The sequence below is a fragment of the Orbicella faveolata genome, unplaced genomic scaffold, assembly GCF_042242905.1.
Source record: "Orbicella faveolata isolate gen_17 unplaced genomic scaffold, um_ofav_v1 contig_12, whole genome shotgun sequence".
Lineage (NCBI taxonomy): Eukaryota > Metazoa > Cnidaria > Anthozoa > Scleractinia > Merulinidae > Orbicella > Orbicella faveolata.
In genome coordinates, this window is record NW_028301539.1 from 447,129 (window position 1) to 472,968 (window position 25,840).

The 25,840-nt window shown below is 39.5% G+C and overlaps 2 protein-coding genes across 10 annotated transcripts; one reads left to right on the forward strand and one right to left on the reverse strand.

Moving 5' to 3' along the window:
- Positions 1–39: 39 nt before the first annotated feature.
- Positions 40–7,537, forward strand: LOC110067504 (peroxisome biogenesis factor 2-like). Its single transcript, XM_089283558.1, has 9 exons — positions 40–172; positions 256–333; positions 763–825; positions 1,510–1,576; positions 4,204–4,328; positions 4,627–4,709; positions 5,494–5,611; positions 6,198–6,398; positions 7,095–7,537. Exons 1-9 carry the CDS (start codon positions 119–121, stop codon positions 7,197–7,199), a joined length of 894 nt encoding a protein of 297 aa, XP_089139684.1. The 5' UTR covers positions 40–118; the 3' UTR covers positions 7,200–7,537.
- A 933-nt stretch (positions 7,538–8,470) lies between these two features.
- On the reverse strand, positions 8,471–24,585 carry LOC110067542 (uncharacterized). Of its 9 annotated transcripts, XM_089283544.1 has the most exons (4): positions 19,832–20,011; positions 19,650–19,719; positions 10,740–11,535; positions 8,471–9,592 (listed from the first exon to the last, which is right to left on the reverse strand). In XM_089283544.1, exons 3-4 carry the CDS (start codon positions 11,496–11,498, stop codon positions 9,236–9,238), a joined length of 1,116 nt encoding a protein of 371 aa, XP_089139670.1. In that variant the 5' UTR covers positions 11,499–11,535; positions 19,650–19,719; positions 19,832–20,011; the 3' UTR covers positions 8,471–9,235. The 9 variants fall into 9 exon arrangements, with proteins under 9 accessions (XP_089139670.1, XP_089139669.1, XP_020630541.2 ...); XM_089283543.1 differs by lacking the exons at positions 19,650–19,719; positions 19,832–20,011 and adding an exon at positions 24,309–24,585; XM_020774882.2 differs by lacking the exon at positions 19,650–19,719 and having other exon boundaries at positions 19,832–20,010.
- Between the last annotated feature and the right edge of the window lie 1,255 nt (positions 24,586–25,840).

Here is a 25,840-nt window from a genome sequence, read left to right on the forward strand (position 1 = left end):
ACTTCTTGACTTCACTGGTACTTTTCTGGTCATCGGGATCGCCTGGTCCCTAGTAAGACCTGTTCCTCCTTCGTCTCGTCTAAGCCCAAAGAGTCTGGAACGAGAATGACAATTCAAGATGGCGGACGAAACAGAAAAATCTGATCAACAGAGAGTGTTGCGAGTGAATCAGGTAGATCTGGATATAATATTGTTACAGTCTTACTCTCGTGATCAAAACTTTATACAACCGAGTTAATTGTTTTCTATTTTTAGCTGGATGCAGCTCAGCTTGATGAAGAAGTTATCCATCTTCTGCGATCTCAACTGAACAAAGCGTTCCAGTATTTCGAGGTACAAGTAAGCTTATATGTTAAGCTTATAGCCAGCTTTTTCACTTTTAAGTCTCTATACACAACCACAAAAGTATCAAGTATATAGTTTGTAATGCCATCAGCTCTTTCTCAGTTGGAATAGAGTCACATTGATTGATCTCTCGAGTAATCTGAAGGGCAAGTCTAAGACGGGAGTGAGAGGTAGCCGGTGATCCTGTGTGGCATTCTGGGTATCCTGAAGAGCACTCCAGTTAGCCTAAATGACTCTCAGATTAGCATGTTTACAAATAGCTCTCAATAATGGTAATGGAACACCACTTATCCCCTCCCCCCACCTCTCACCCCTCACCCCTCTCCCCTCAACCAGCACCCCATCATCCCCATTTTTGCCTGCCTTAATAATTTCATGTTTAGTTCAGTTGTACTTAATTGCTGATTTTCATTGCAGGTTGGTGTTCTAACAAAATATGAAGCTGAACTTAATGGACTCCTGAGATTTCTTGTTTGGAGGGTGAGTCATTCTAGATATTCTCTTTTTATCTCCCTTCTCTCTTCTAATACTCTGATCTTGTACAAGTGAAGCTCATTCTGATGGTCTCTCTTCTTCCCCACCCCACCCCCCTCCCACCATAGAGAGACCATGGGAAAAGAGCTATCTTGTGTAGACTACAAAATGGGGAGGAGGTGGGGAGGAGGTTAGGGAGGGGGGAGGGGTGTTGTGGGAGAATGGTAAAGTAAAGATGGCTGACTTAATCCTGTAGGCTCCTAGTGGAGCAAAGATGGGTTCTTTATCTATTAACAAATTGTTGGTAAATTGAAGGTGGGCTGTTCTCTCTGTGGTAAAGGGGTTGGTGGGAGGATTTTTGTCCTTTGTGTTCTGACAAAATTGTGGAAGGGCAGTTCAGGTCCACTGCATCATTTAGTCATTGACTGTGGGATGCGAGTAAAGTAGCACATAGGATTTTCACAGTTCCATGTCATCAGAACAACAGAAATGAGTAGCTACAGCAAGATACTACACCAAAATAGGGGCTGCCAACAAAGACTCTGTCTCGAATGTGAGACCAATGAACACTACACCACAGGAGAACTTGTGGATAGCTAACACTAACAATATTACCTTTCTAACTTTTGTGCGTACCAACAACCTGTTTTTTTAAAGCATTGAAAGTAATTGAGGATTTAAACCATTTAGTTTTCAGTGTACAGTTGTGATGCTACTGTTGGTCAGCATATGCTTAATATGAAATACACTTCAAAAGGTATGAAGACAAGGATTATATTCATCTAGGAATATGACATCCGCAGAACCTTGTGAAACTAGCTGTGGTTTGTTTGCTCTTCCAGCAGTGAAGGAGTTAAGTGTAGTTAAAGTGCCGCTGAAACGAAATTTTCGTACTCTCTTTTATTATCCCAATCTATAGTTTCAAACGTGCTTAAAGTAATGGTGAACTTTATTTCTGTCAAATCCTCACGGAAAGTGCTTTTTTTAGCCGTTGAAATCGACTTTTTAGAGCAAAACTGTGTCCGGGCTCTGGAACCGAGTTTAAGGACCTTGTGACGTCACTGGTTGTATTCACGCAAGAAGTGCTATAGATTCTCTCTTGTTTTCACTTGATTTATTCAAGTTTATTCTTCATATTGTCGATACCTACTAGTTTTCTACCTTGTAATTTCTGTCCAGCCTTGACAGGAAATACACATCATAAACGTTGGAGGGCGCCAGAGAGTGTAGATTCACCAAAATAAATGCTACAGATTAGAACAGCTCAGTATACCTTTCGGACATCTTGAGTACTCGATTGGAGATTTCGAAGACGAGTGTGGCAACTTTTATATCACTTCCTGAAGCCTAAACACGATATTTCGTCGTCTTTTTTTAGCCTGGTTCTGAAATTTGGATTCTCGTGTTTATCTAAGGTCTGTTAACAAGCTTCGAATATATCCTCAGCAACTTTACTGCATTAAAAGCCGTGAGCGCATCAGCCATCTGCACAATCACGAAGTTATTAACGGTCCGCAAGCTTTGAGTCGAGTACTTCTTTGTACACAGAGGGCACTTTTTATGATACTAATAAGTGAGAGTTCTTGTGGTAGACAAAATGTATCTTTGAAAATTGTGATCCGCAGCAGAGTTTGCTTTATCGCTGCATACGTATCAGTGTAAACAAAGCGGGAATTTCGCTTCTCTTTTACACGTATCTCCCAATTGCAATATTTCATGGCCGATGGATTACTTTGAGTTCTTTAGCACATACTTATGTCTATGATCTTCATTTAATAGTATCCAAGTTCAAAACAATTCGTTAAAATGTCACTAGTTTACACTCCTTTCGAAGGTTCATTAAACAGAATTTGAACTAATTTGCATATATACTATATATGACCTTTCGCCGCCGACATTGTCATGCTTTCTCTTGTTTCATGAAAACACACATGTAGGGTCATGGCAGCTTAGTTTACCGTTATAGTTTAAATTCGCTCCCTCACATAAAAGAAGAGGGTTTCTTAAATTGTTGCTGTTGTGATAACTTGTAGGATGTAGCAGATAAAACTGGACTAAAGGTGACTGTGGCACAATCTCGTCCACTGTGAAACTCACAAAGTGTCCGGTTTCCTTGAAGCGAAGCGACTCGAAAACTCGAAGCGTTGTTGCTGCGATTCGTGCAGCAGCAGTCCGGATAATATTTTCAAAAGCCGCTTTCTCTTGTTTTCATGTCTTTTTTACTTTATGAGTGTAGATATTGTTTAATTGAGTGCTGGCCAAGAGTCCCGGTCATTTTGCGATTTAAGAACTCCCACTCGTTTGCTTGCTTACATAAAATATCCTGCAAATATCCAATTAAATAGACTGGAAAGCCCCAGGATTGACTCTCGACCTCTTCATGTCTAAGGCTACTGTTATTATCTGCTTTACAGCTCTGAGATGTCCTTAAGATGTTTTTTGGGGGGCTTCGAACAGTAATCTCCTCTCCCATAATCACTCTAAATTTTCAGCGTGGCATGAGAGTAATACAATCAGTGACGTCACTAGGCTGTTTTGGCCACGTCAAAATGGCCGCCAATTTTGGGCTTAACCAGCCAACTTTGAACGGCTGAAAAAGCAGTTTTCGCTTACCGTATGCGAAAAAAAAGTTTGCAGTGTTTCCAAGTAAGGTTGAAACTTTATTACTAAGCAAACATCTCACATACAAAAAGTTCGTTTCAGTGGCACTTTAAATAAACAATTAAACAGTAGCCTCCATTTGGCACAAAAATATTCTTGGATATTTGTCTGCAGACATTATCTGTTCCGAGAAGCACAAAGTTTTCAAAAAGCATAGTTCAAGGAAAACTGTGAACTTTGAGGAACAGATAATGTCCAAGGACAAGTATCTGAGCCTATTTTCACACCAGATGTAGGCTATTGTGTTTATTATACTTCAAGTGATTTTTGCAAGTCTTGGTTTTGAAAATTAGGAATATCACTTGGATATTCCCGTGGATATTCCCCAGTTTTAGCTGGGGCATATTCAGGCGTGTGATGGATTATAAGCAAGACTTTTTGACCCCTATCAGTGTACAAAGAAAGTTGTGTCCAGCAGCCTAGGGCTGGTGGATTTTGCAATAGACTTGGCCAATTCTGTCCTTCACTCATATGTCAGACAAGTTTCTTGAGAAAATTTTGAAGGAAATTCAAACTGCAGAATTACATAAATTACAGAATTTGTGGGGTAAGCGAGAACCACTTTTAGGCTAGTACGTCACAGTTACACACTTGTCTGAATGGCAGACTTGAAAATTGGTTTTCTTTGCACCCTACACTTTGTGTGAATTATGAAACACTGATTGCTTCATTATTCTGATGTGTGGCAACAAATTGTAACAGTTTGATAATATCTGTTAACAGGAACAAGGAGTTTAGGTTTGTTACATAAATTACTGTTTGGTTTCTGTGTTGTTGGAATACCTTATTTAAAAGAGAGGAGCAGTGAGATCCAAAGACTCACAGACAAGTTTTTAGACTTCAAATTTGTAAGTACTTGTCAGTAAATGTCATGTATATTGTAGTGCATCATAGTTTTGACAGTATATGATTGATCTGTGCCCTAGAGCAGGAAGAAGAGAACATCAAAATTGACAATGTTGAAAAGTTTCAAAGCTTCATATTTGGTTTTGGGAACCATTTTAATTTTATAGTGCTGTCCAATGTGCAGTATTTTTGTTTGTAATAGAATAGCTGATGTGATGGGAGCTAGGTAAGGCCAGGCAGAAGATAACTTGTCTTGCACACTTGCAGTTGTACTAATTTTGATTCCCTTGTTGACTGCAGATTTGGAGATGTATTAATGCTGGAGAAAAACTACTTCAGGCCCTCTCTGTCCTTAACTTCCTCGTATTTTTACAAAAAGGAAAGTATCCTTTTTAAACTGTTCAGTATAAAGCCTGGCCTGGGACTTGCTGCTTTATTTGTGGGCAAGACACTTTTCTTTCACTGTGTCTCTCTCCACTCAGTATCACAAATGGACACTGAAAAGTGTAGAAAAGTGATAGTATAGCCTTCTTTCTGGCATTTTTGCCCCAGAGGCTGCGCTTCTTTTGGTCAGCACCAAGAATCATGACCACTGGCCGGAACTGATTTTTTGAACATGCACAGAGTATTTGTTTTGTATTCTCAGCCAATCAGATTTGTCAGATTTGAAGGGAAGTCCATGAATTGCAAACCTCTGGTGTTGAACCAGCCCAGAGGTAGTGATTCTTGGTACTAACCAAAAGGAGCACAGCCTCCGGGGACGAGAATGCCTGTCTGGGTGGAGTAACATTGAGTTCCTCTCACTGCTTCATGTTTACATACCAGACCTGAGTGCTTACTGCCGCAGGTCAATGATTCCAGACCTTTTATGTCATTGTTGTTGTTATTGTTGAGTTGAATGGGAGGGCCACAGCGACTAAATGGATACCAAGGGAACACAGGTCCATACAACTGCTCTCCTGGAACTTCAAATTTAACTGTTTTACAATGGCCAGTCGATATCACAAAGTGACTGCCACACAAAAAGGAATGCATACTAGATACAGGTTGTAGGAACCAAGTGTAGAAAAAGTCAATAGGTTATTGAGGTTTGATGCAAATTGTTCATATTTGTCTGTTTTACTACAAGTTATTCCCTTCAGTTACCAACAGCTTAACTATTTTAAGATATCCTTCAGTTCTTGAGCGTGTTCTTGGTATTCACCCAGTATTTGCTCAGCGACAATCAATCAGACAAGTCAGTTTTGAATTTATGACTCGGGAGTTACTTTGGCACGGATTTGCAGTGAGTATCTATAGAAACTGGCTCTGTAATGAAGTTTAAAATGTTTTAAGATTTTGGAAGGTAATGTAACAGATATGCAAAACACCAGTGTATTATTTGTCTAACCCTCGGAGACAACTTGAAAGAATCTGGCAATTCATTTTGATCTCAGGGAGATGAGTTTTAGGAAAATACAGTATCTTGTTATCCAATTGAAAATGTCAAATGTTGAATGGTTATAGTGGTCGATGCGCTTAGCTAGAACTGGCTAGTTCTCCGGCGTGCCACTTAAACTGAAAGAAAGAAATATTTCAAATAATCACAATAGGTTTAAAAATCCCAATTGGTGGGAGGCAGACCAGTTGGTTATTTACAAGTATGACCGAGAGGTTGAGCTAGGGTCTACCGAGAAACAACTCCAGCCAAGTGATCAGAGCGGGACTTGAACCTGTGATCTCCGGATTTCAAAGTCCGGCGCCCTAACCACTCGGCCACACTGCCTTCCTCAGTTGCTTTTTGAGACTGTTTATTGGGCTGAGAGTTCATTAAATGAAAGTAACAGTTATTGATCTTTACGTTAATTGACTTATATTTTCCGCTTTCACAGAAATTTGTCTTCTTTCTCCTTCCACTTATCAACATTCACAAACTCAAGAACTTGATAGTCAGACGGTTCTCAAGTCCGGCCTCTCTTGTCAAGCAGCCGTCAATCAAAGTTGCGTGCCACGAATGTGGTATTTGTAACGAGCCCCCCACTGCGCCTCATCAGGGACAGTGTGGTCACGTGTTCTGTTACTACTGTATCAAGGTAATTAATTAATTAATTATTTTTCCGTGCTGTACACTCTTAGAGACTAGTGTACTGGAGTGAAGACCATAGACATTAATTAGGTATGAGTTGAACCGGCACTAGTTGTGGGTAGTGGTCTTTCCTGTAAGTACGCGTAAAGATGACAACAGGAGACAAAGAGTCATAGATAAACTATTCGTTCATTTCGTTAAGGTAAGGCAAGTAAAAGGTCTGCATACGAACCAAGTGGCCCATCAGGCCGGAGCTTATCCCGGTTTCTGCAGCATGAGGCGACTAGGAGTATTTCTTATCCTCCCTTGATGGGATGCTAGCCCATCGCAGGTTTACCCCCAGCATTAAGTTCGCCGGTAACCATTTATACACCTAGGTGAAGAGAGGCACTGTGAGAGTAAAGTGTCTTGCCTAGGAACACAACACAATGTCCCGGGTCAGGGCTCTAACCCGGACCGGTCGATCCGGAAACGAGCGCACTAACCATGAGCCCACCGCGCCTTATTCTTTTCATTACTTCTCCGATATTTACTTTCATGTTACTCAACTAGATTGTATGTACCCTGTGATTAGATGAAAAATCAGGGCAAAGTTGTGTCCCGTTCAGAGGGAGCCAGAACACTTACAGAACTGTCAATTGCTTCGTGCTACAGGAAGTAAAGATACAAATTAAAGTTCCCCTGTATCTTAACTGTGTTTCAGGCTAACAGCCTAGCGGACCCTTCCTTCCCGTGTCCGTTATGTGGAGCAGCTGTTGGGGATGAAATAACCCCTGTGGAATGTACAGTCGCTCTGGAAGTAACATGAAAATGCCAGGACCACTTAGAGGGACGCTCCTTTATGAAAAGCACGAGTTATGATCGATTTGTCGAATGACACTCGAGCTGTCAGGCTCCACCCGATGTATTTGTCGGCTGGATAAGTAACTGCCGAGGCTCTGATGTTTCTTTGAACCAAAGCGTAACCTCCTGGATGTAAAGCGACTCAACTGGTTCCCAGACTCAACGTCGATCAACTGAGAAATTTCGCGACGGGACAAGAACGGGATAGAATCTCGAAAAAGTTTTTCTTTACAGACCAGTTTATGGGCTCGTAAAAGACGCGTTTGGTATATTTTAAGGTGAATAAATTGTACAGATGTTCAATCTTCGTTCTGTTTCTTACTAGAAACGCCAAATACCCATGAAATGAGCAGATTACCTGAATTTGTGCTCACCGATCGAAATCCCGTTCCCAAAGTGAATTTACTCAACCTTTACGATGGTCATAATTAATGGTTTATGCATATGTCACTCTGAGTATTCGAGACTTATTATATGACTCAGAAAATTACTTCATTGTGATTGGCTGAGAGCAGGCCAATTTATCGTTAATTCTTAATTTGTACTGCAGTGGAAATTAACGCGTGAGTAATCGTATGAAAACTGGAACAAAATTCTTTCAAATTGCACTCGCCTAAAGGCTCTAGCAATTTTGAGAGAATTTTCAAATATCACTGGTAGTGTAAATCCCTTATTAATTGCACTCGCATTCATACGATTACCTACTGATATCTCGCGTGTGTTGTAAGCCTCTCAAAGGGCGACTGCGTGCCATGATTTACTCGGCACACTCGAATACTCCCCTGTATGTTGTTTAAATACACCCCGAGTAGTCAGGCTGTGCCCCAGTAACCACATACGCTCGAGATCGTACGTAAGTGCGTGCCCATCCCCACTTACGGATTGCCAATACCCCCCCGTGAGTAATACAGTGGAATCGCGATAGCTTGAACCCTCGAATCCTCAAGGATTTATTTCATTGATGCTGATCTCGAGCATCAGTTTTCGTTTGGCTTCCCACTGTATACAAGACCATTTCTAAAGCACCGTGTCGCGGTGGAGATCGTATGGACTTACATAAACGCGCGTTCGTCATCATGAAATTCTTTATTCCGAGCATCTAAAGAAGCCACAAAAGAACAAGTTTCCAGCTTTCCTCCGCCCTTGTGACAAGAAGATACAGAACTGGGCACAAGATCTCCTCGGCTGGAGTTTTTAACCTCGCTTTAATGGCGAGGTCGTAAGATCAGTGAGTGGTTTTACATTAATAACAAAGTTTTATTCACAACTGTAACAAAATGCTTTACATGTACAGCAACTGTGAACATTCGATACTATTTGAAATATACCTTCTTTAACAATATTATAAACTGGAGTTAATAATTTTGAAAATTGTTCTTTTCTTCTATTATCTTTTCAAAATAAACGGGATATATATTTCTTAATTTTGTATTTAACTTTCAATACTTTCAATAATTTAACTATAATTATTTTAAGTTAACGTCACAATTGGATGAACTGTACAAAAAGTGAGTTGGATCAAGAAATAACGTAAGAAAATCTGAGAAAGTAGAGAATAGGAAAAACTTCTGACTTCCAAAACTACCTACATAATATATTACTCTTCAATTAATTTTCATCTATGGTGTTGTTTTGGATTGATCATTCGTGACGTAATCGATCCAAAGAAAAAATAGAATGTCATGTGTTAGTCTCCAAAGTCACTTGAGAAAGTTTTAACGATCATAACTTACAAACACAAATCTAGAAACTAATATTGAACCATGCATCGCCTTAAAACTGTTAGTTTCTGTTTACAACCATCAAAATCAGAGGTTTCTTTCAACTTCCCAACTCGCCTCAGCGGAAAATGTAGCATCAGCTAAGGCCTCTGTTCACAAAAAGTGAAGACATGTGCACGTGGAGGATAACATCGCTGGCCTCTTAGTTCCCGTCAATTTTCCAAGATAACGTATCTCCAACAAAAGGCAATGTTTGTGCATGCAACTATCGGTCCATCTACTACGCATCTAGGCTACTACGTTCTTGTGTTGCGTCTGTCTCGGAGAGTGACTTTGAAGAGTAGGCAAGATTTGTCTGGCCCAGATGACTCCTCAAGTCAATGGGACCCACTAAAGTCCATTCCTGGTTAAGCGCAATCCATTTTGCTACGTAGCGCAAGGTTTTACGCAGCCAGTGGTAGAAGAAGGCCAGTCCTAGAAGAGCCCCCGCTGAGCCAAGCACGTAGAAAATAATACAAGGATTCGACACACATCTCTGACTGCCGTCTTTGGCTATGGAGGCTACGTTCAGCGTCATAGCCACAACAAAGGTGAATAGCCACAGAATAGGAAAAGGTTTGTCCTCTGGAAGACGCCACTGGAAGAGAACAAATATAAGTGTGTTAGACTAAGTATCACATGACCTTCTGTACAATCTCGTATTCAGAGCCTGCGCATTTGCCGCTGGCCAAAAGGATCACGGCTATGGAAACGAGGCTGCTGTCTGTCAAAGAGAGGTCAGGTGTTGGTAGAATCTAAATAAACCTTGCCTTGTTTAAAATTCACTTTGGTTCACTTTGCGGCTTGTTATATGTATTGTTATGATTGTCATTAAGTGCTAGTTTGAGTTTTAAGAATTCGGCGGTACATTAACACAAGGTTGATAAATTGACAAAGGCGATTACCAGTCTTGGCAATAAAGAGGTCAATTCATCGCATGTGTCAAAATTCTCAAACAAACATGGATTGCAGTAAATGGATTGAACGCAGGAATGTCAATAGCCCTTTTCGTCTGACCTTCCTTGGGAGAACAGTCTTTCTCGAAACCGCGCTAAATTTGCATAAGCAAGGATACGACACGGTTAACCAGCAAAGACAACTGGTGTGCTAGTCTTTTGTTCTTCCGATTAAAACAAAGACTTGAAAAACAGCTATTATAAACTTAAAAACCTATTTAGACTATCGAACAAAAGACCACCTGTCGCTTACAAATGAAGGATAATTTACTGCGGCAATGTTGCTAGGAAGTTTGAGCGCGCAATTTTGCGGTCTACCGCGTTCACTGTTCACCGTCTTACCGAGAATTATAACTGCGGGAAGCTTACAGGATGAAGCTTTCATTTTCAGACGTTGTTCCCCCCTAGGAAACACCCCAGGAAATTCAAAGCGAAAAGCAGCCGATTATTCTATTAACGCAACGTAGCACGCTGGATGCTACGGTTCAGTCGACTAGAACCCAATTATTCAGTATTATTATGCTTTACGATAAAATGTTGCTGACTGTGCAATTTGTTACTACAACTAATGAAATTGAATGTTTCAACTTGACTAGAGTGACACGAAACGAAGACATAAAATATTGGGTTTTACATGTAGTTATGTCGGATTCGCTTCTTTTACTAATTGTAGCTTGTATTTTCATTGCACTGAGTGATTAACTCATAATGCTCAGCCAAATGGCTGATTGGGGGCTAAAATCTATCTTTGAAATGTAAAACAACAAGCATTACAGTACATAAACTCACCTTACTAAAAGGTTTCCTCTTTCGTTTGACTGCTAAAGGATACAGACACAGTTCACATTTGCTCATCACTGCCCGCTGTAACCAGTTCATTAAACAAGAGTGATGAACGAACTTGACAGAGCCAGTACACAAACATGGACTTATCAAGACCTCCATTTCCTCGCTGCAATGACAAATGCGACAAACATCGCTTTCAACGTCCGTACTTTCTCCTTCAGAGAAGTATAAAATCTTGGTTGTGTCTGAAGGCGATTTATCGAAACTGTTCTCGGCATTAGTCCTCTCCAACTCAAACACATTGTCCATCTCGATACACACGTTTCCTGGTTGGTCGGCCATGTTTAAAACAGAGGTCCTTAGCTGATCGCGGTCGACGTCTACGAAAACGGTTACTGGAATTTCCACCGTAAGATTTTCACAGTCGCTGTCACTTTCTATTCTCTGAGGTATTACTATAGCACAATCCCCTTTCGGTCGCTCTTGAGAATCAGCGGATGTTTCATTTAACACCTCTCGATCCAAGAAAGTTGCAATAACTTCTTCCGTTTCGCTTCCATCCACTTTTATCTTGTCATGCTCAGTATGTTCTTGGGTAATTGCTTGTTCTGTTACTCTTCCACTTTGATTCACACGATGCTTGGCATTTATTTCTTCGACAATGTCATTCTGTGTAAGGTTAGAGTTTTCAACTTCATTTTCTATTGTAACAACTATTCCTGAATCTTCTCCGTCACCATTACGACACGTTGTCTCGGACATTTATGCTTCCTTCGCCGGTAACAGCTTCTCTGCTACCCTGTTAAGAGTAGAGAACAGAGAAAATAATTTTTCGTTGATAGTGTGATGGAAAACAAGACGTTTAAGGAAAAAGTCCCCTTTGGGTACTGAGTGCGAACCTTAATTTTAGCCGTTCGGTTGAATAAAAGTATTAAACTTGAATTTAAATGAAATGTGCTGAACACCAAGCAGATAGCAACGAGCCCAATCAGGTTATAACAAAGTCAACAATAAATATAATATAATAACTGATTTTTCTATCACGCACCCAAATATGAACATTCTAGAGCTTGCAGAGGGTTGGCTATTGCATTCTAACACACTGAACCCTATTATTTCACGAAGATCATTCGGAAAAAGTTCGTCGCAATAGAGTGATATTGCACCACAATTTCACAACTGTTTTGGAATATGGAAAAGATCAATATTTCTATATTTCGTTTGAAAAACAGGAAATTCGCCAGGCCTCATATATATCTCACGCCATCGCGTTAATTTGCACTAGCATAATAAATGTGTCAAAACAAGTCGAGTTTACATGTTAATTTGAATATTACACAGACAGGCGTTATTTTTACTGTACTACCATCGCGTTGTACTTAATTAAGAAATGCCTACATACCTGCTACATAGTTTCCTAACTAAAATAGCAAGGCACTCTCTTCTCTACAACTTCCCGAGAAAATAAACCGGTATTTCAAACACCAGTGCAAGATACGATAACACCAACGAACTTACATCAAATCGCGTCATAGCCACGCAACTGAACATGAAACATCAAGAATCATTTCAAATACATAGTGTAGCGTAAGAGACGGTTATTGAACTCACACAAAAGCGGAAAATATCGCAACACGAAGCAAATATCTATCGCGCCAACTTCAAGCTTCGGTGGCTCCTCTTGTTTGGACTGACGTCATTTGAGTGACGTTTCGTGAAAGCGAAGTTTGTCAAGCATTTGTTTTGTAATCACAGTTCTTATTTATAACGGTTCACTAGCTCAGATTCACACGCTTACTGTGGAAAGATAGCACTGAGGTTTGCCTTTATCGAAGAAGCGTTGTTCACAAAGGACTGCAAAAGGAGACTGCAGTTTACAATGACTCAGTGTTCCATAAGTTTTTACTTTTAAGTAACAACGAATTCTTGATCGATTAGATATACAGAACGATATGATAATATTCTTTAACTCGAGTAACTAGTTCTTAGCTTTTAACTTAACAGTATATTACAACGCTTGGCACTGCACTAGAGAAAACTCTGACAGTCACCTTCATTCTTTTGAAGACACAATACACCGACAGTGAAGTACAGCCACCTGCAATCATTTGCATTGTGGTGGCAGTTCACTTCAGCCATTTGGCGGGAAAAAGCCCGCGGTAACGTTCTCAGAATAAACGGAGCGAAATCTCTAACACACAGAATAGGAACCGAACAACAAAAGAATAAAAGCTATCCCAACTCAAGTTGAGTTGGATTCAACTGCTTCTTAACAAGGCGACGAATTAATGAATACATGTACCTAACATAACAAAAAGCGGACAGTTTCTGTTGGCACGGCTTAACCAGCCGAGACTAAAGAGCAAATGTGGCCCAGCACTTCTCACAACTACACTAACATAAACGCTTACACAACAGTATCATCAATCAAAACGTATAAAGAAAAACTTACTTTTCTCCGTTTGGTAATCACCGTTCTACTTTGCTCTCGCGGGCAAACAACCGAAAATCGCTTCTAACAAACGGCAACTAAATCACTAATTGAATCTTCCTCGGTGACAAATATCAGTGGCTTGTATAGTGGACGGCAGAGTTTTCTTAAAAGATGACGCGCTTTCCCACGAGCAATACGGCAGTGCACTTTTGATGACTGACAAATGGAATGTTGGCCGCTTTAGGCAAGGTACACTTCCTTTTCAGTTAATCTTAATTGGCAACTTAAAAATTGGATAGAAACCGTACATTAAGTCGTTATATCGGCAACGCTTAACGCGGGAAAACCCGTGGGAAAACCGCAAAAGCACGATGTTGGTAGCTTTGCCACCATGCGTACAGTGCTGTGATCCCAGGTGTCGCTAGCAGTAGCCTTTGAATCCCACTCGTGAATGAAATCTTTTATGTTCAGTGTCAATAGGACTACGGAACACAAGACCACTTTGGCCAAGAATGAGGCCACCGGTAGAAAATAGGACTGACGCGACTTGGAGAACAGGTCTTTCAAGTTGAATGTGCCATTTCGCCGCCGAGGGATTAGTCCATGACAAAAAATTCTATGAACCACCATAAAATTGAGCACGTTTTTAACGCCAAGTCATCTAGAACTAAAGGATAAATTAAATTAGGAATTCTCTGAGGATGGAGCGTCTCGGGAATTCGTATTCAGTGACGTGCTGCTAGAGAAAAACCGCAACACCTTTCTCATCGATGCGTATAATTCAAGTTCCTTTTTATTTCGTTTCCCTTTATAGTGCAGTACTGATACACTGGTCTCTCTCTCATAGGCTGAAATGAAAGGTTCTAAAAAAAACGGATTATCTATCTCGAATGAGAAATATACTTGTTTTTCGTCACAAGAATCACTTGTCCTGATATAATTTACCGGTTGTGAAAAAAATTTTGGTTGTGAGCCAATATTCGGATATTATAAGCCTCCCCATTGAATTAAAATTATACATCACTCCACTCCCGTGCTAAGATATGATTGGTAGAAAAACTATCAACATGAAAAAAGCATCAGATTGGAACAGCTCAATTAATTAACTGAAATTGCACAAAGATACAGGCTTTCTTTCTCAGTTGAATAATACAGACATTCCTAATTAAGATTTATTGATTTTTGTGTCAATTTACTGGCAATAAAAACTTGACTGACGATTCAATATTTCCAACCATTTTTAGACACATACGAATAGATAAGAATTAAGGAAAACACTCTACTTAAAATATTTCACCTGTTAAAAATTTGGCGGGGAAGGAGTCATCATCTTGAAAATGTCCCTTAGAAACAGTCTGAAGGCTAAACTCGAAACTCTCAGTTACTTTAAAGCTGATTCTCTTACTACAATGTGTTCGTAAACAGTTGCAACGTTGATGTCATGTCGAGTGTAGGTTATAAGCCATATACTCTATAAAGGTCAGAAAGCCTCTAGCTAAGAAATGGAATGCCGAATCGGTTATCATAAGATTTGGTATTATTAACGAATGAACTCGGTATAAGATGAATTTAAACCAATTTTTTTTAATTGCTGGGTACGGGAACCAAGAAAATGGGTGGTTTGATCGTTTAAGTTCGTTATTTCAGTTAATTGTTATTCGTTGGAAGTTTGGGAAATGCAAAAAGGACAAAAGGATTGTTCATTTGCTTCACCGTTTTGCTTTCACGCATTTTTACCTGTAGGCCCTGAGAAACTACTTTCCAATTAACCAGCTAGCAAGTAATTCTGGCAGTTTGATGCGAACGGTTTGAAAGAATGCAACAATTTTGACCAGAGCTGCTTAGTGACATTTATGAAAACTATTTAAGATCGGCGAGAGTTGAGAAGTTGCAACGTAATGCAACAAGATAACAATTTTCTGTCTACACAGAACTAGAAGATTAGCGCCTATCAAATAAACACCCATGCGTAGAATTGTTTTGTACGTATACAGAACTGTGAACATTTGCCGGTTTGCACCTTTCCGGCGCCAACCGGCGTAAATACTGCGGCTTGTAAGTGGTCGGAACACAACAACCACAAGAATAAACGAAAACTGATCAACACATCGGATTTTGCTTCAAAACTGAATTTTACCGACTGTAAACTAACAAGATAGCAACATCTTTCGTTCGATGTTTCTCAGCCGGTAATGTCAGACCATGTGCAGTCATGACTGAGAATATTATGATCCAAGGAAGGAAACGCGATTGACTTACTGAGTCAATCGACTGTGCTCGCTTCAGACGATCAACCAGTTCATTTGCTCTTCATTCCATGTGTTGAAAAGTTAACTTATCTGTAAGTTGCTTTTAAATAATGCCGGATTGAGCTAGTAGTACACCATCGACGTATAAATATCTGAATTTTACCTGTTACTTCTTGAACTATTCCTCGGGTCTTGTCGCTGGATGCTTAAGGTTAAAAAACAGGCTTTTAAGTTAAAGCCAGTGAAAACTGTTTACATTACCTAGTTGGTGAAGTCCATTGTACATTTATATTTCGCCGAAAAACGTTTATGTTGTACTACATAAATATTATCTTAAAGAATTTGAGAAAACAAGCATTGGGCCAATCTTTTAGAACGTTCTACCGGCCCATATATAGCGACAAATTTGCATTTGTTAAGAAAATTTTCCCGCCCAGTTTGACTCAAAGGTCAGCTTAGTATTACGTTCTCAACTGCGTTTTGTACCATTAGCAACCGACCGACAGGAACGAAACTGCGATACACTCTCACTGCTGCCCTTAAACTAAGAATAAAACCATTCAGTGCACCAATAAAGATAACAACATTGTTTTCACTGTCTTTTGTAAATGCCGTCTATACATATTTGTTTAATCTAAATGAAGCCAAAACCTACGTTGTCATTATAATGCTTACCTACAACTGAAACTGAAAAGTCGCAGTCTGTACTTTATGTAAGGCCAAATGAAAGTTCGCAAAAAGCTTTTCTAACTAATACATGTATGCAAAACTGCTGTTCCCTATCACCGCTACTCAAAGTCTTTAAATAGTTCTTATATATTCTGCAAATATCAAGTCGTTGGTCAGATATATTAAGGATCAAAAATAAATTTTCAGGAAATTTATCTGACAGCCTCGAACGCATAAGTGCATTTCCCGTCATGTTGGCTTCACGAAACATAGACACTGAAAAAAATCGCATCATACTTTTTGCCGTAAATGGCATCACGCTGACATCCTTGGCTAAGCTCATTTCAAAATAATCCTTATCTCGAAAACTCAACTCCAACCGAGTGTCTCAGTGGCCAATATCTTGTAAAATATTTCGTCTGAGAACATATTTCTAAAGTTGTACAACAAAGCGGTAACTCACAAGAAATTGAGTATGTTTCCATTGGTCCGCCTGCCTATATTGCAGACCAACCTTTGGGAGAGATCATCTTTTCAATCAAGTGAAGTGCCCATCAAATAAAACTGTTTTTAAAATACACAGTCGCTTTAAAATGGAGTAACCATATGGAGACATCTTCTATGAGCCACATATAAACGAGGGGTTCATCTTGAAAAACAATACTTGTAGTTTCAGTTCCTACTCAGCCATCTTTAACGACGTTGTTTCCTTTTGGTTATCAGCAACTCTTTGGTCTTCAGACGCAACTTAGCTGCTTCATAAACATAAACTCTGTTTCTTTCTATGCTTCTCCCTTCGTAAAGTAAGAGCTGACAGAATGCAACATTTCCGCGATAACTTCTTATACAAGCTGTGATTTTATCTGCCTGCTGCGGAAAGAACATAACGGCATTCCCAGGTACAGAATTTTAAGCATTTTTTTATTGTAAAATCATTTGACGTTAATTCAAATCCGATAATGAAGAGCTATCAATTAACCTTGACACTTCAGACTTGAAGTCTGCGGTCACTTGCATTCTTGCACGTTGGTTGGTGAGTACAACTTGTACCTTACAACAAATTGTTTCGAGTTGTCTCAGTAACGAAAAGAATAACAAAGTTTGCTAAAAAGCACTCGATATGCTTCCAAGGACTGTGGAAACGTTCTTGGAGGGATTGACTGATTTTGTTCAATGGCGAGGACATCTTGAGATCCAGTTTCTGTGATGACGTCGCTTTGCTATGCTACAATTTCCGTTGAGCCTTTAAATTTGGAATTTAAAGCGGTTGTTATCCAGAAAGGAGTATACATATGGTACACGCGATCCAACTTTAAACGTCCTTTCTTGAGCAGCTCGATTTCACGGTGAAATTGATGTTGATTGATGTTAGTGCCTTCTTCACTGTAAAATCAGCCGTCGTCTCTTGTAAACAATCTTGTTTTTTGGTTTGCTGGTCAAAGTCTTCAACCAACTGCGAGTTAAAATCCGGAAGCGAACTTTTATAGGATATCCTAAGCATTTTATAAGGAATTTTACATGAACACCACGCTGATAATCGCTTGCTTCCTAGACTTTGACCCTCTAAAGTTAACGCAACAATTCAACCCAACAAACCTCTCGTTGTCTTAAAAACAAGTGGGCCATGGGTCAATGTCTATTTCATGCTTGTAACAACAACTGTGATATCAATCTGGACCGGGATTCGAATTTGCCAGCTTGAATTTCAACGTGATCATAAACATCACATGCAAACCAGCTTCACTTTGAAACACTGAATTATCTGCGTTTCGACAGGCACTCCTCCCCTCGAATGGAAGTGACTACTGATGATACAAGTCCACACAACAGAGCCAAGTAAAAACCTGACTCCTGCGAAATCTGTTAAGTTTCAGGCCTGAACGTGAAATCTCCGCTGAAATGTCCCATCTGACCTAATGAGATGCTCGCTATATTCACTGACAGACCTCCGAGGTTAAATTAAGTTCATGTTTTTAAATAAAGATTTTCACAAAAGCATCAGTTGACGTTAAGGTTTCGGTCATAAACTGGGTCGGAAACTAACTCCGATTTGAAAGACTAACTATATGAGCTAAAGAAAACACAAGAGAACCAGAGCGAGTCATTGAATACAAACTGACTGTTAAAGAACTGTTAGCTTTCCCATGTCTGGAATACTAAGATCATAACCCATAGCGGCTCCTGTTTTATCGGGCACCATACAGGCAGGCTGAAAAAACTTAATGATAGGAAAGCATGCACTCTGTAGGTCCTTGAAGAATTCTCCACCCAACAGAACAAAATCATCTCCAATAATTCACACTGCAGTTTGAACTGAAGACGAAGTTTTTTAACAAAAGGTCCAACGTAAAAAATAAATATTTCACTCACGCCTTTTTAAGTCCTAAAAATACTCCCAGATACTGACAGCTCCCCTTTCTGACTTCGATTTTCACGTTACGAATATAGTTTATTTTTTTTCATGATCAAGAAAGAAAATCTCACTTCCTTTCTACACAATCGGGAAGTGATGAATTATAAACCGTTAACTGCCTACGTTCTACATTTCAGTATAAATTTCGTCTCCAAAGCATAATTTTCACGCAAAAATATTAAAAGGAAACCTTACCTCGACGCTGCACTGAAATTTCCATGACGTTCATATGCTACTGGCATCGCATATCACGAGTTCGAGCGATTCAAAGTACAGAGTACAAAGTCGAATATAATCAAAAACATGTTTATATCTGACGAAGGATGCTATTTTGCTTGAAATGACGAACCAAAATAAAAATACAAAATTTATAAAACAAGTTACAATTTGACGAGCAAACCGGGGCCACGCGCGATAATACAAAAATAGAAACACTAAAATAGAATGGTGCTAGCATGCTTAAACCTTTCAGAGGTATAAATATTCTATCTTCCAATAAAACTACATCTCCACGGCACAGTAACCATTAACAAACAGCAGTATGTTTCAGGAACTATTTTAGAAACTGTCTCGAGAATATTTGCTAGAGAAAGAAATGTCTCTTACTTCATAATGTCGCATGGCTGTTACAAATGATGCAGACTGTAGCTGCACGGTTATTTCGTTATCTAGTTCTGAATAGACGCTCAAACTATCCAATACGAAGAACGAATTTAGCTTGTATTACAACCGTGCAAATTGAAAACGTTTGTGGACGAAAATAAACAAGCAATACATTCGGTTTGAATAAAGTCGGTTCGTTCAACGTATAATATTGGAAGCTACAATAACATACAACTGTATACAGTTTATATCATTTTCCATTTGAAGCTTAAATTAAGAAACTATTTGAACTAACAACTATATCCATTTTCAGCTTAAGTAATTAGCCAGCTAAACAAACCAGCAAAGACGTTTAAATATTATTTTCAAAGAAGCAGATCTTCGCATTTTAGCTTATCCGGTGTGTGGTCCAAACACAAACCTTTCAGAATTTCTTTCGAGATAACAATTTCGTGGCGTGCAATTGAAATAAAACCATTTTACCCCTACTAAATAGATTAAGTTCCTACCACAAACTTAAGAAATCTCCAAACGAAAACATTTACCTAGTGTAGTGAGAAGACGGGCTCGTTTGTAAAACAGCAAAAGGCTCCGGCACTCAATTTGACTTGACAGCTGAAACAATTCATTGTCTTCCATAAACGAAATTCTCACATCTGTCGAAAATCCCTCTCGCTTCCGAAGAATAACACCAAAGATCCGTTCAAAAACAAGATTATTTTCTTACCTGGATACTGAAGCGATTTAAAAGTTTCCGCCGAAGTATTTTTTCCCACGGTGTTGTCGACGCTGAAGTTAAACGCGTTTGGAATGAATTGATACAGATCCCGCGTGGTTCATCCGATAAGAGAACTGCGACTTGAACTCGCCTCAACTTGCCCTTGAAACAATTGACAGATTTGTGACAGTTCGTCAACAAACGTGCTTCAGCCAAATGCATTGTTCTTCGATTTCAATCATTGTTTTGCGCAAGAGCACTAGCGCGTCAAAATTCATTTTTCGCCGTCACGCAGCAAAACGAAATTAAAACTTTGTGCAATTGCGAATTACAAATGCGGTATTTCAGTAGATTTATCATATATTAAAATACCATTAAAAGCACGCTTTAGAATGTTTGGAATACTGTCTGCGTATGCAAATTTTCTAACACGCTGGATGGACAGCTGCTAAAGCGACCCGCTCAAACAAAAGTACATCTGCTTCTTGCGACAGCTATTGTTTGGTCGCTTCTTTGCGTTGCAATCCCGAAGCTATTGGAATGGAAAACACAACGCTTTTTCCCGGCACTTTTTACTGGAACTACTAACTGCAATCAAGTAATAAGTTGACGAAGATCGCTTTAAACGACGCTGCTGATCGAAGTATCTTTTAAGCCAATTTTGTTTTGTTTTCTATTTCCATGATCCACACGCCGAAGTGAAAACATTTTGTTGAGTGAAAAGGTGCGGGTCATGACCCGTGTCCAAACATGCGCAAAATACAATAACACCACGTGGACTCAGCCAATCACAGAGTAGCGCGAAAAGTAAGCCACTTAACTGGCGCTTGTGAGATGATGTCCATTGTTTCTATAAGTTTTATGCGAATTGAACCTTTTAAAATCACGGAAACGTTTAAGACCACGCGGCGGTAGGGCTTATTTCAGCAGCAAGAATTTTCGTTAGTTTTGCTAGTTGGAAATCGGTAATATCATCTTCCCTGGATTTGTCCTTGCCTCAGTCACTTTACACTAGCTAGTCCCGGGCTATCGGCATCTTTTCAATCTCGGTTGTTTCAATCCCCGGCTTCTTCGACTTCACTTGGCCGAAAATCAACGCCGTTTTTTTCTCGATCTCGACTGTAGGGTTGAAAGATGAAAACCTCGTCACCATAACATCAGACGACCATGTGACAACACAGCTAGAAAACTAAAATTTTGCCTTTACTGGAACAAACTTCGTCCGAGAGTGTTCTCGTCTGGCCCGCCGAGGTAAACGAACTCTCAGAAGAAAAAAATTCCACTAATTTGTTATTATCATATTTAACGCTGACTCGATTATTGCGGTTTTCGAACTCGTTTTCTTTTCTCCTCAGAGTTCGAAATAGGGAGGTTCAACTCAGCTGATTTATCGAAAACGTTTTACGTTGTTGCCGCTTCAGATTGCCATCATGTACCTTGCATGTCAAACCTTACCCCCAATTGTCCTAACGAGTTCATTTGACAGGCCTGCATCAGTCTAGGGCCTCACGCGTTCAAAATTTACCTTCTCAATCAAATTTGAGTCATGAGTCCGAAACACACGCTTTCGATCGTTTTGATCCCCGAGAAGTCCCTTTAGTAGGAGAAAGACCATACTTTGCCGAAGTGCCTCAGGTTTGGCGTTGGGGTCCTGCCTATTGACTTGTGTAATAAAGACCAGAAAATGAAGGAACCATCACTTTCTCTAGCTTTTTGCCAAATAAATTTTTAGGTAAACTAGTTTTTGGCGATGCTTCCGTTGGTTGGGAATCGTTGCAGCGATCGATAGTTCAAAAACAGCGAGAGAGGGCACGCTATAAATTGAGATTCCCGAGTGAGTGCACGTCTAGGGTGGGGTGAAATCGTGCTATCAGGCATCTAAGATACGGCGTTTGTAGAATGAAATCTTAGCCGAGATAATATTTCTGCTAATGTGATTTTTCGATTTAAAGGATGGATCATTGAAGATTAAATTTGAAGGCTTTTACTGACTATGATCTAGTCTCAACACGCTCGATCTGTCTCAAATATTCTCGTAGCAGGTTGCATCAATTATGCACTAATGCTTTCGCTCTGCAGTTATTTTGAAAATGGATACTGCTGACTAGAATAACTCTGGAATAAGCTTCCAAGAGAAGAAGACATAGTGGACCAACTGATAAAATACTGAACAATTTAAGGCAAATTCCATGGATTTTAATCATTTAAGAAGATGCAGTGTAGAGCTCCGCCTTGACCTTATCGACAAACATCCACAAAGAATGAAAATCTATCTACTAATCAGTCGGGCTGGGTCAGTTAGTGTCAATGTAAAAATGCCTTTAAGCTTTCAATTCAAAGTAAATGAAAAAATAGCTAAAACTCAATCAATGTTCTTTACAGCCCAATCGAGTTATGCACGATTCTTTAAAATATTGAAACGAAACACTCGAACAAGTGTCAACAGGTAGCAGAGAACTGCACAAGTGCAGTAAGCAGGCATGCATTCAATATGATAACATTTCTTTGGAGTATTTGACACGGATTGAAATAGAAATACAGTATACCGTGATCTTTCTAAATGATGAATAACATCTGCGTGACAGACACCTACCTCTCAATGCCTGATATTACAACCTACTGTAGCCTTTTTGGGCTGGTCATGCAATCTTTACTACCTCATGTCTGCGCAGGAGGCTATCGCTAATTTTTGCCGAGAGTGTAATGTGAGCATGCAATCGTGATGTGTCAAATGCGTTCCTCCGAGCTTGCAAGAGAATTAATTGCCCGGAAATGGGAAAATCTTAGTAAAATCAACTGAGCCCCTTGACTTGCATTTAACAAAATCCCCCAAATCCACAGATTATTCACACAGGGTTTCACCGGATACAACTATCTATCTTGGAATCTCATGCAAAATTATTTATTTTTGGCTTGCCATGAACGAAAGCAAGTGCAAGTCCTTCCCTGGTGCTATAATTGAACTGGTATTCCCCTTGTTAGCTCGGGGAAGGGGAAGGAAAGAATTTAAAAGACACCAACAGCGAGATACTTGGTGATTCGTGCTTAGAGTAAACTCCTTCTATCTCAAACGAAAGAGAGTAATTCTGTGAACTCATTGTCTAAAGAAAAATTTCCCCGCTGTTCTGTTCTTAACTTATTCATGACGTTACAAACAGTTTCGAGTGAACATTCAAGACTGTCATTGATCGCTTTTGGCAGACTGATTTTTGTTTAGCAGAGTGAAACTGAATATAGACGTATGATGACGACTGTCTCAAGTGTGTATTGTGTATAACTATTTTCTGAGAGTTAAAGGAATATTGGTTAACTGTTTTTGTTTTGTTTTGTTTTTTAACACTGAGTGACAGTAAAAATCTACAGCTATCAATCCTGATCTTAGTGAAACAGGTTCGAGTCTCTCTCATAACTGAAGGGCGATTACGTATCTGAAAGCAGCCGGAGGCCAAGCGACAATATGCTCACGTAAGCAAGGCACGTAGTTCCGGAATCTATGAAAACCTATCTATATTTCTACATTTATTAGCGAAAAGTGACTGCAATAATTAAATCGGCTGGTTTGACCTAGGTCTTGTTTTGAAGTTGCCCTGATTACGGAATGAAACTTTGCAAAAAGCGAAGACGTTATTCAGTTCAATACTGAAGTTCAAAACCATCTTAACGATTCCTTTTATCCTGCCATCAGTCATCACCATAATAACAAAACGAAAAAAATTAAGCAAATTAAAAATTTCCCCAGCAGGTCGCGCCCTCGGCGATCGCTTTGTCTACTCCACGCATTATGCATGCTACACCCCTGAAAGACCAATTGTAGATAGCTATGGACTTCGATATATAACGAACTCAGTTTGTCGTTCGAGGTTGTTACGATCTAATGTAAAGATATTCAGTAAAACATCACTACAGGCAAAACCGAGCCATGATAGCAAATTCCATGGCCCCCTCCAAAGTTATGCCTACTAATGAAATTTATTTCCGTTTTCAAAATAGTTTAATATACTAGCCGGACAGAATTTAGATGAAGAGCTTCGCCGTCAAAGTAAAGTATTCAGCGAAAATTAAGACAATGATTAGTTTTAGCTGGCGAAGACTGACAAACGTTAGGTGACGTGTCAGCGATTTCTACTTCTCAAGCTGCCTCCAATAGCTTCCGCTCCAAATTAAATTAAAATTACTTCTCTTTTATTAGACATTGTAATTCCGTACGCGCGTTTCGTTGTGAGTCGTAAAACGTAAAAACGCACAGGAGAAAGATTGAACTACGTAGACAGACAGGATTTGAACGCACGGCTTATGTTGGTTACGTTCGACGACATTACAAAAGCTTAGATGTTGAAGGCCGTAATTTAAGAAATGCTAGCACACAAGTTTGAGTTCATTTCACAGGCACCACTCTTTCACGAACTGTTGCTGTATGCTTTGATTATTTTATAGCCAAATATATTTTACCTTACACGTAGTCATAAATTACTTAGAGTCTACTTACACACAACTGGAATGACGAAGAACTTTCTGTCCGTTTTAGCTTCTTCTTTCCGCTGTTGTTTTCACTTTCTGTCTGTCTCAGGCCAGCAGTGTAACGCGGCCTACTCCTTTATAACCAAATTTGCGTCTGCCTCATTTCCACAATCTAATCGGTTACTAAGTTGCAGCCGAAACAAGTATCAAGTTATTGTTCATCTTTTTAGAAAGGTTGGGTGCGAATTCTTCAAATAAATGACCCTCTCCTCAGGAGCTTTTGATATCCTCTTAAACAGTCACTGAATCCGGGTATTTCCCGGGTTTGATGTTATCAGCTGGTTTTCGTGATTTTATCACGTTTTATTTTTATAACTCTTCGTACAGCTGCCCGGATCGATTGAAAGGTGATAAAGTTTTATTTTTGTTTTTTCACCTTCCATGTATCTGTCAATAACATCTTTTAACATGAATTGTGTCTTCTGCAGGGCTGGCGGGTTTACGATACTCATAATCAACTAGCTTCAATTCCAGGAATCATTTTATTTATACAAAATCATCGATTTATCTTCTGTACTATACGTTTTGAAACTACAAAGAGGGATTTTAGGCTAACATCAGTTTGATTTCTCTCATGACATTGTCGGGCAGACGTCGACAAGTGACAGGTGAAGCAAGATCGAAAATCATAAATTCCATGAACTATGGCGGTCATGTTGTATAGCCAAATTCCCAGAAGTAACCACTAAAAAACTTTACGGCATCAGAAAGGAGAAGTAACGTTCTGATCTTAATTAGCGTGCACTGAAGAAAACATTCGTGTATTTCAACGGTGCACACAGTTTTCTTGTTCAGTTGCTTTCAGTGCTTACTTAAATGCAAAAAATAAATGGGTTTGTTGAAAGATGTATAGTTTCAAAGACACCGGATTCATTTAGTAGAATTAAACGGATTACACTTAAATCGTGTCAATTTTCATTGACCTAGTTGATATGCAGCAAGTAGATTACTGAAAGCTCCAATTCTAAAAGTAAAATAAATATATCCATAGTTTTATATAACGTATAGACTTAATCGGACAGGACTGTTTTCCTAGCTTCTGCTCCACCGCTTGCCTTTACAGTGTAGCGTTTCCGTACTGCAGCGAGCGAATGAAAAGGCGCGGTGGACTTGACGGGGGGAGGGGTGGGGGGTAGGGGACAAGTTGCTAAAAATGGACGGCTGCCTTCCTTGAAGAAAGAGAGGAAGATATCGGCTATTCGAAATTTTTTTAGGTCATCAAGCAGCAATTTTTCTCAGCTGTGTAACAGCGAAGGGAATTACTTTCCTTTCCTGAACAATCCACGAGGAGAACTCAAGGTCACTCATTGCAGCATGCTATCTGTTCTAGAATGAGACAAACACCAGGGTGACACTGGATGGGTCACGGAATAAATGACAGTTGTCAGTTACGAGTTCACGCCATTTCTATCTGTTATCAGTTATTAGACTGATGTTAGCTATCATGGCGCCATAAACTGATTTGTAAGTTAGGAAAGGTATTCGAAAAATTTTAATATG

Bases quoted from the DNA above. Each gene is read 5' to 3' on its own strand.
- LOC110067504 (XM_089283558.1), top strand. From the start codon at position 119: ATGGCGGACGAAACAGAAAAATCTGATCAACAGAGAGTGTTGCGAGTG. The intron at 334-762 runs GTACAAGTAAGC...TTTTCATTGCAG, and splicing joins AAGCGTTCCAGTATTTCGAG to GTTGGTGTTCTAACAAAATA. The intron at 1,577-4,203 runs GTATGAAGACAA...ATCTGTTAACAG, and splicing joins TATGAAATACACTTCAAAAG to GAACAAGGAGTTTAGGTTTG.
- LOC110067542 (XM_089283543.1), bottom strand. From the start codon at position 11,498: ATGTCCGAGACAACGTGTCGTAATGGTGACGGAGAAGATTCAGGAATA. The intron at 9,593-10,739 runs GTGAGTTTATGT...GTTCTCTTCCAG, and splicing joins AGAGGAAACCTTTTAGTAAG to TGGCGTCTTCCAGAGGACAA.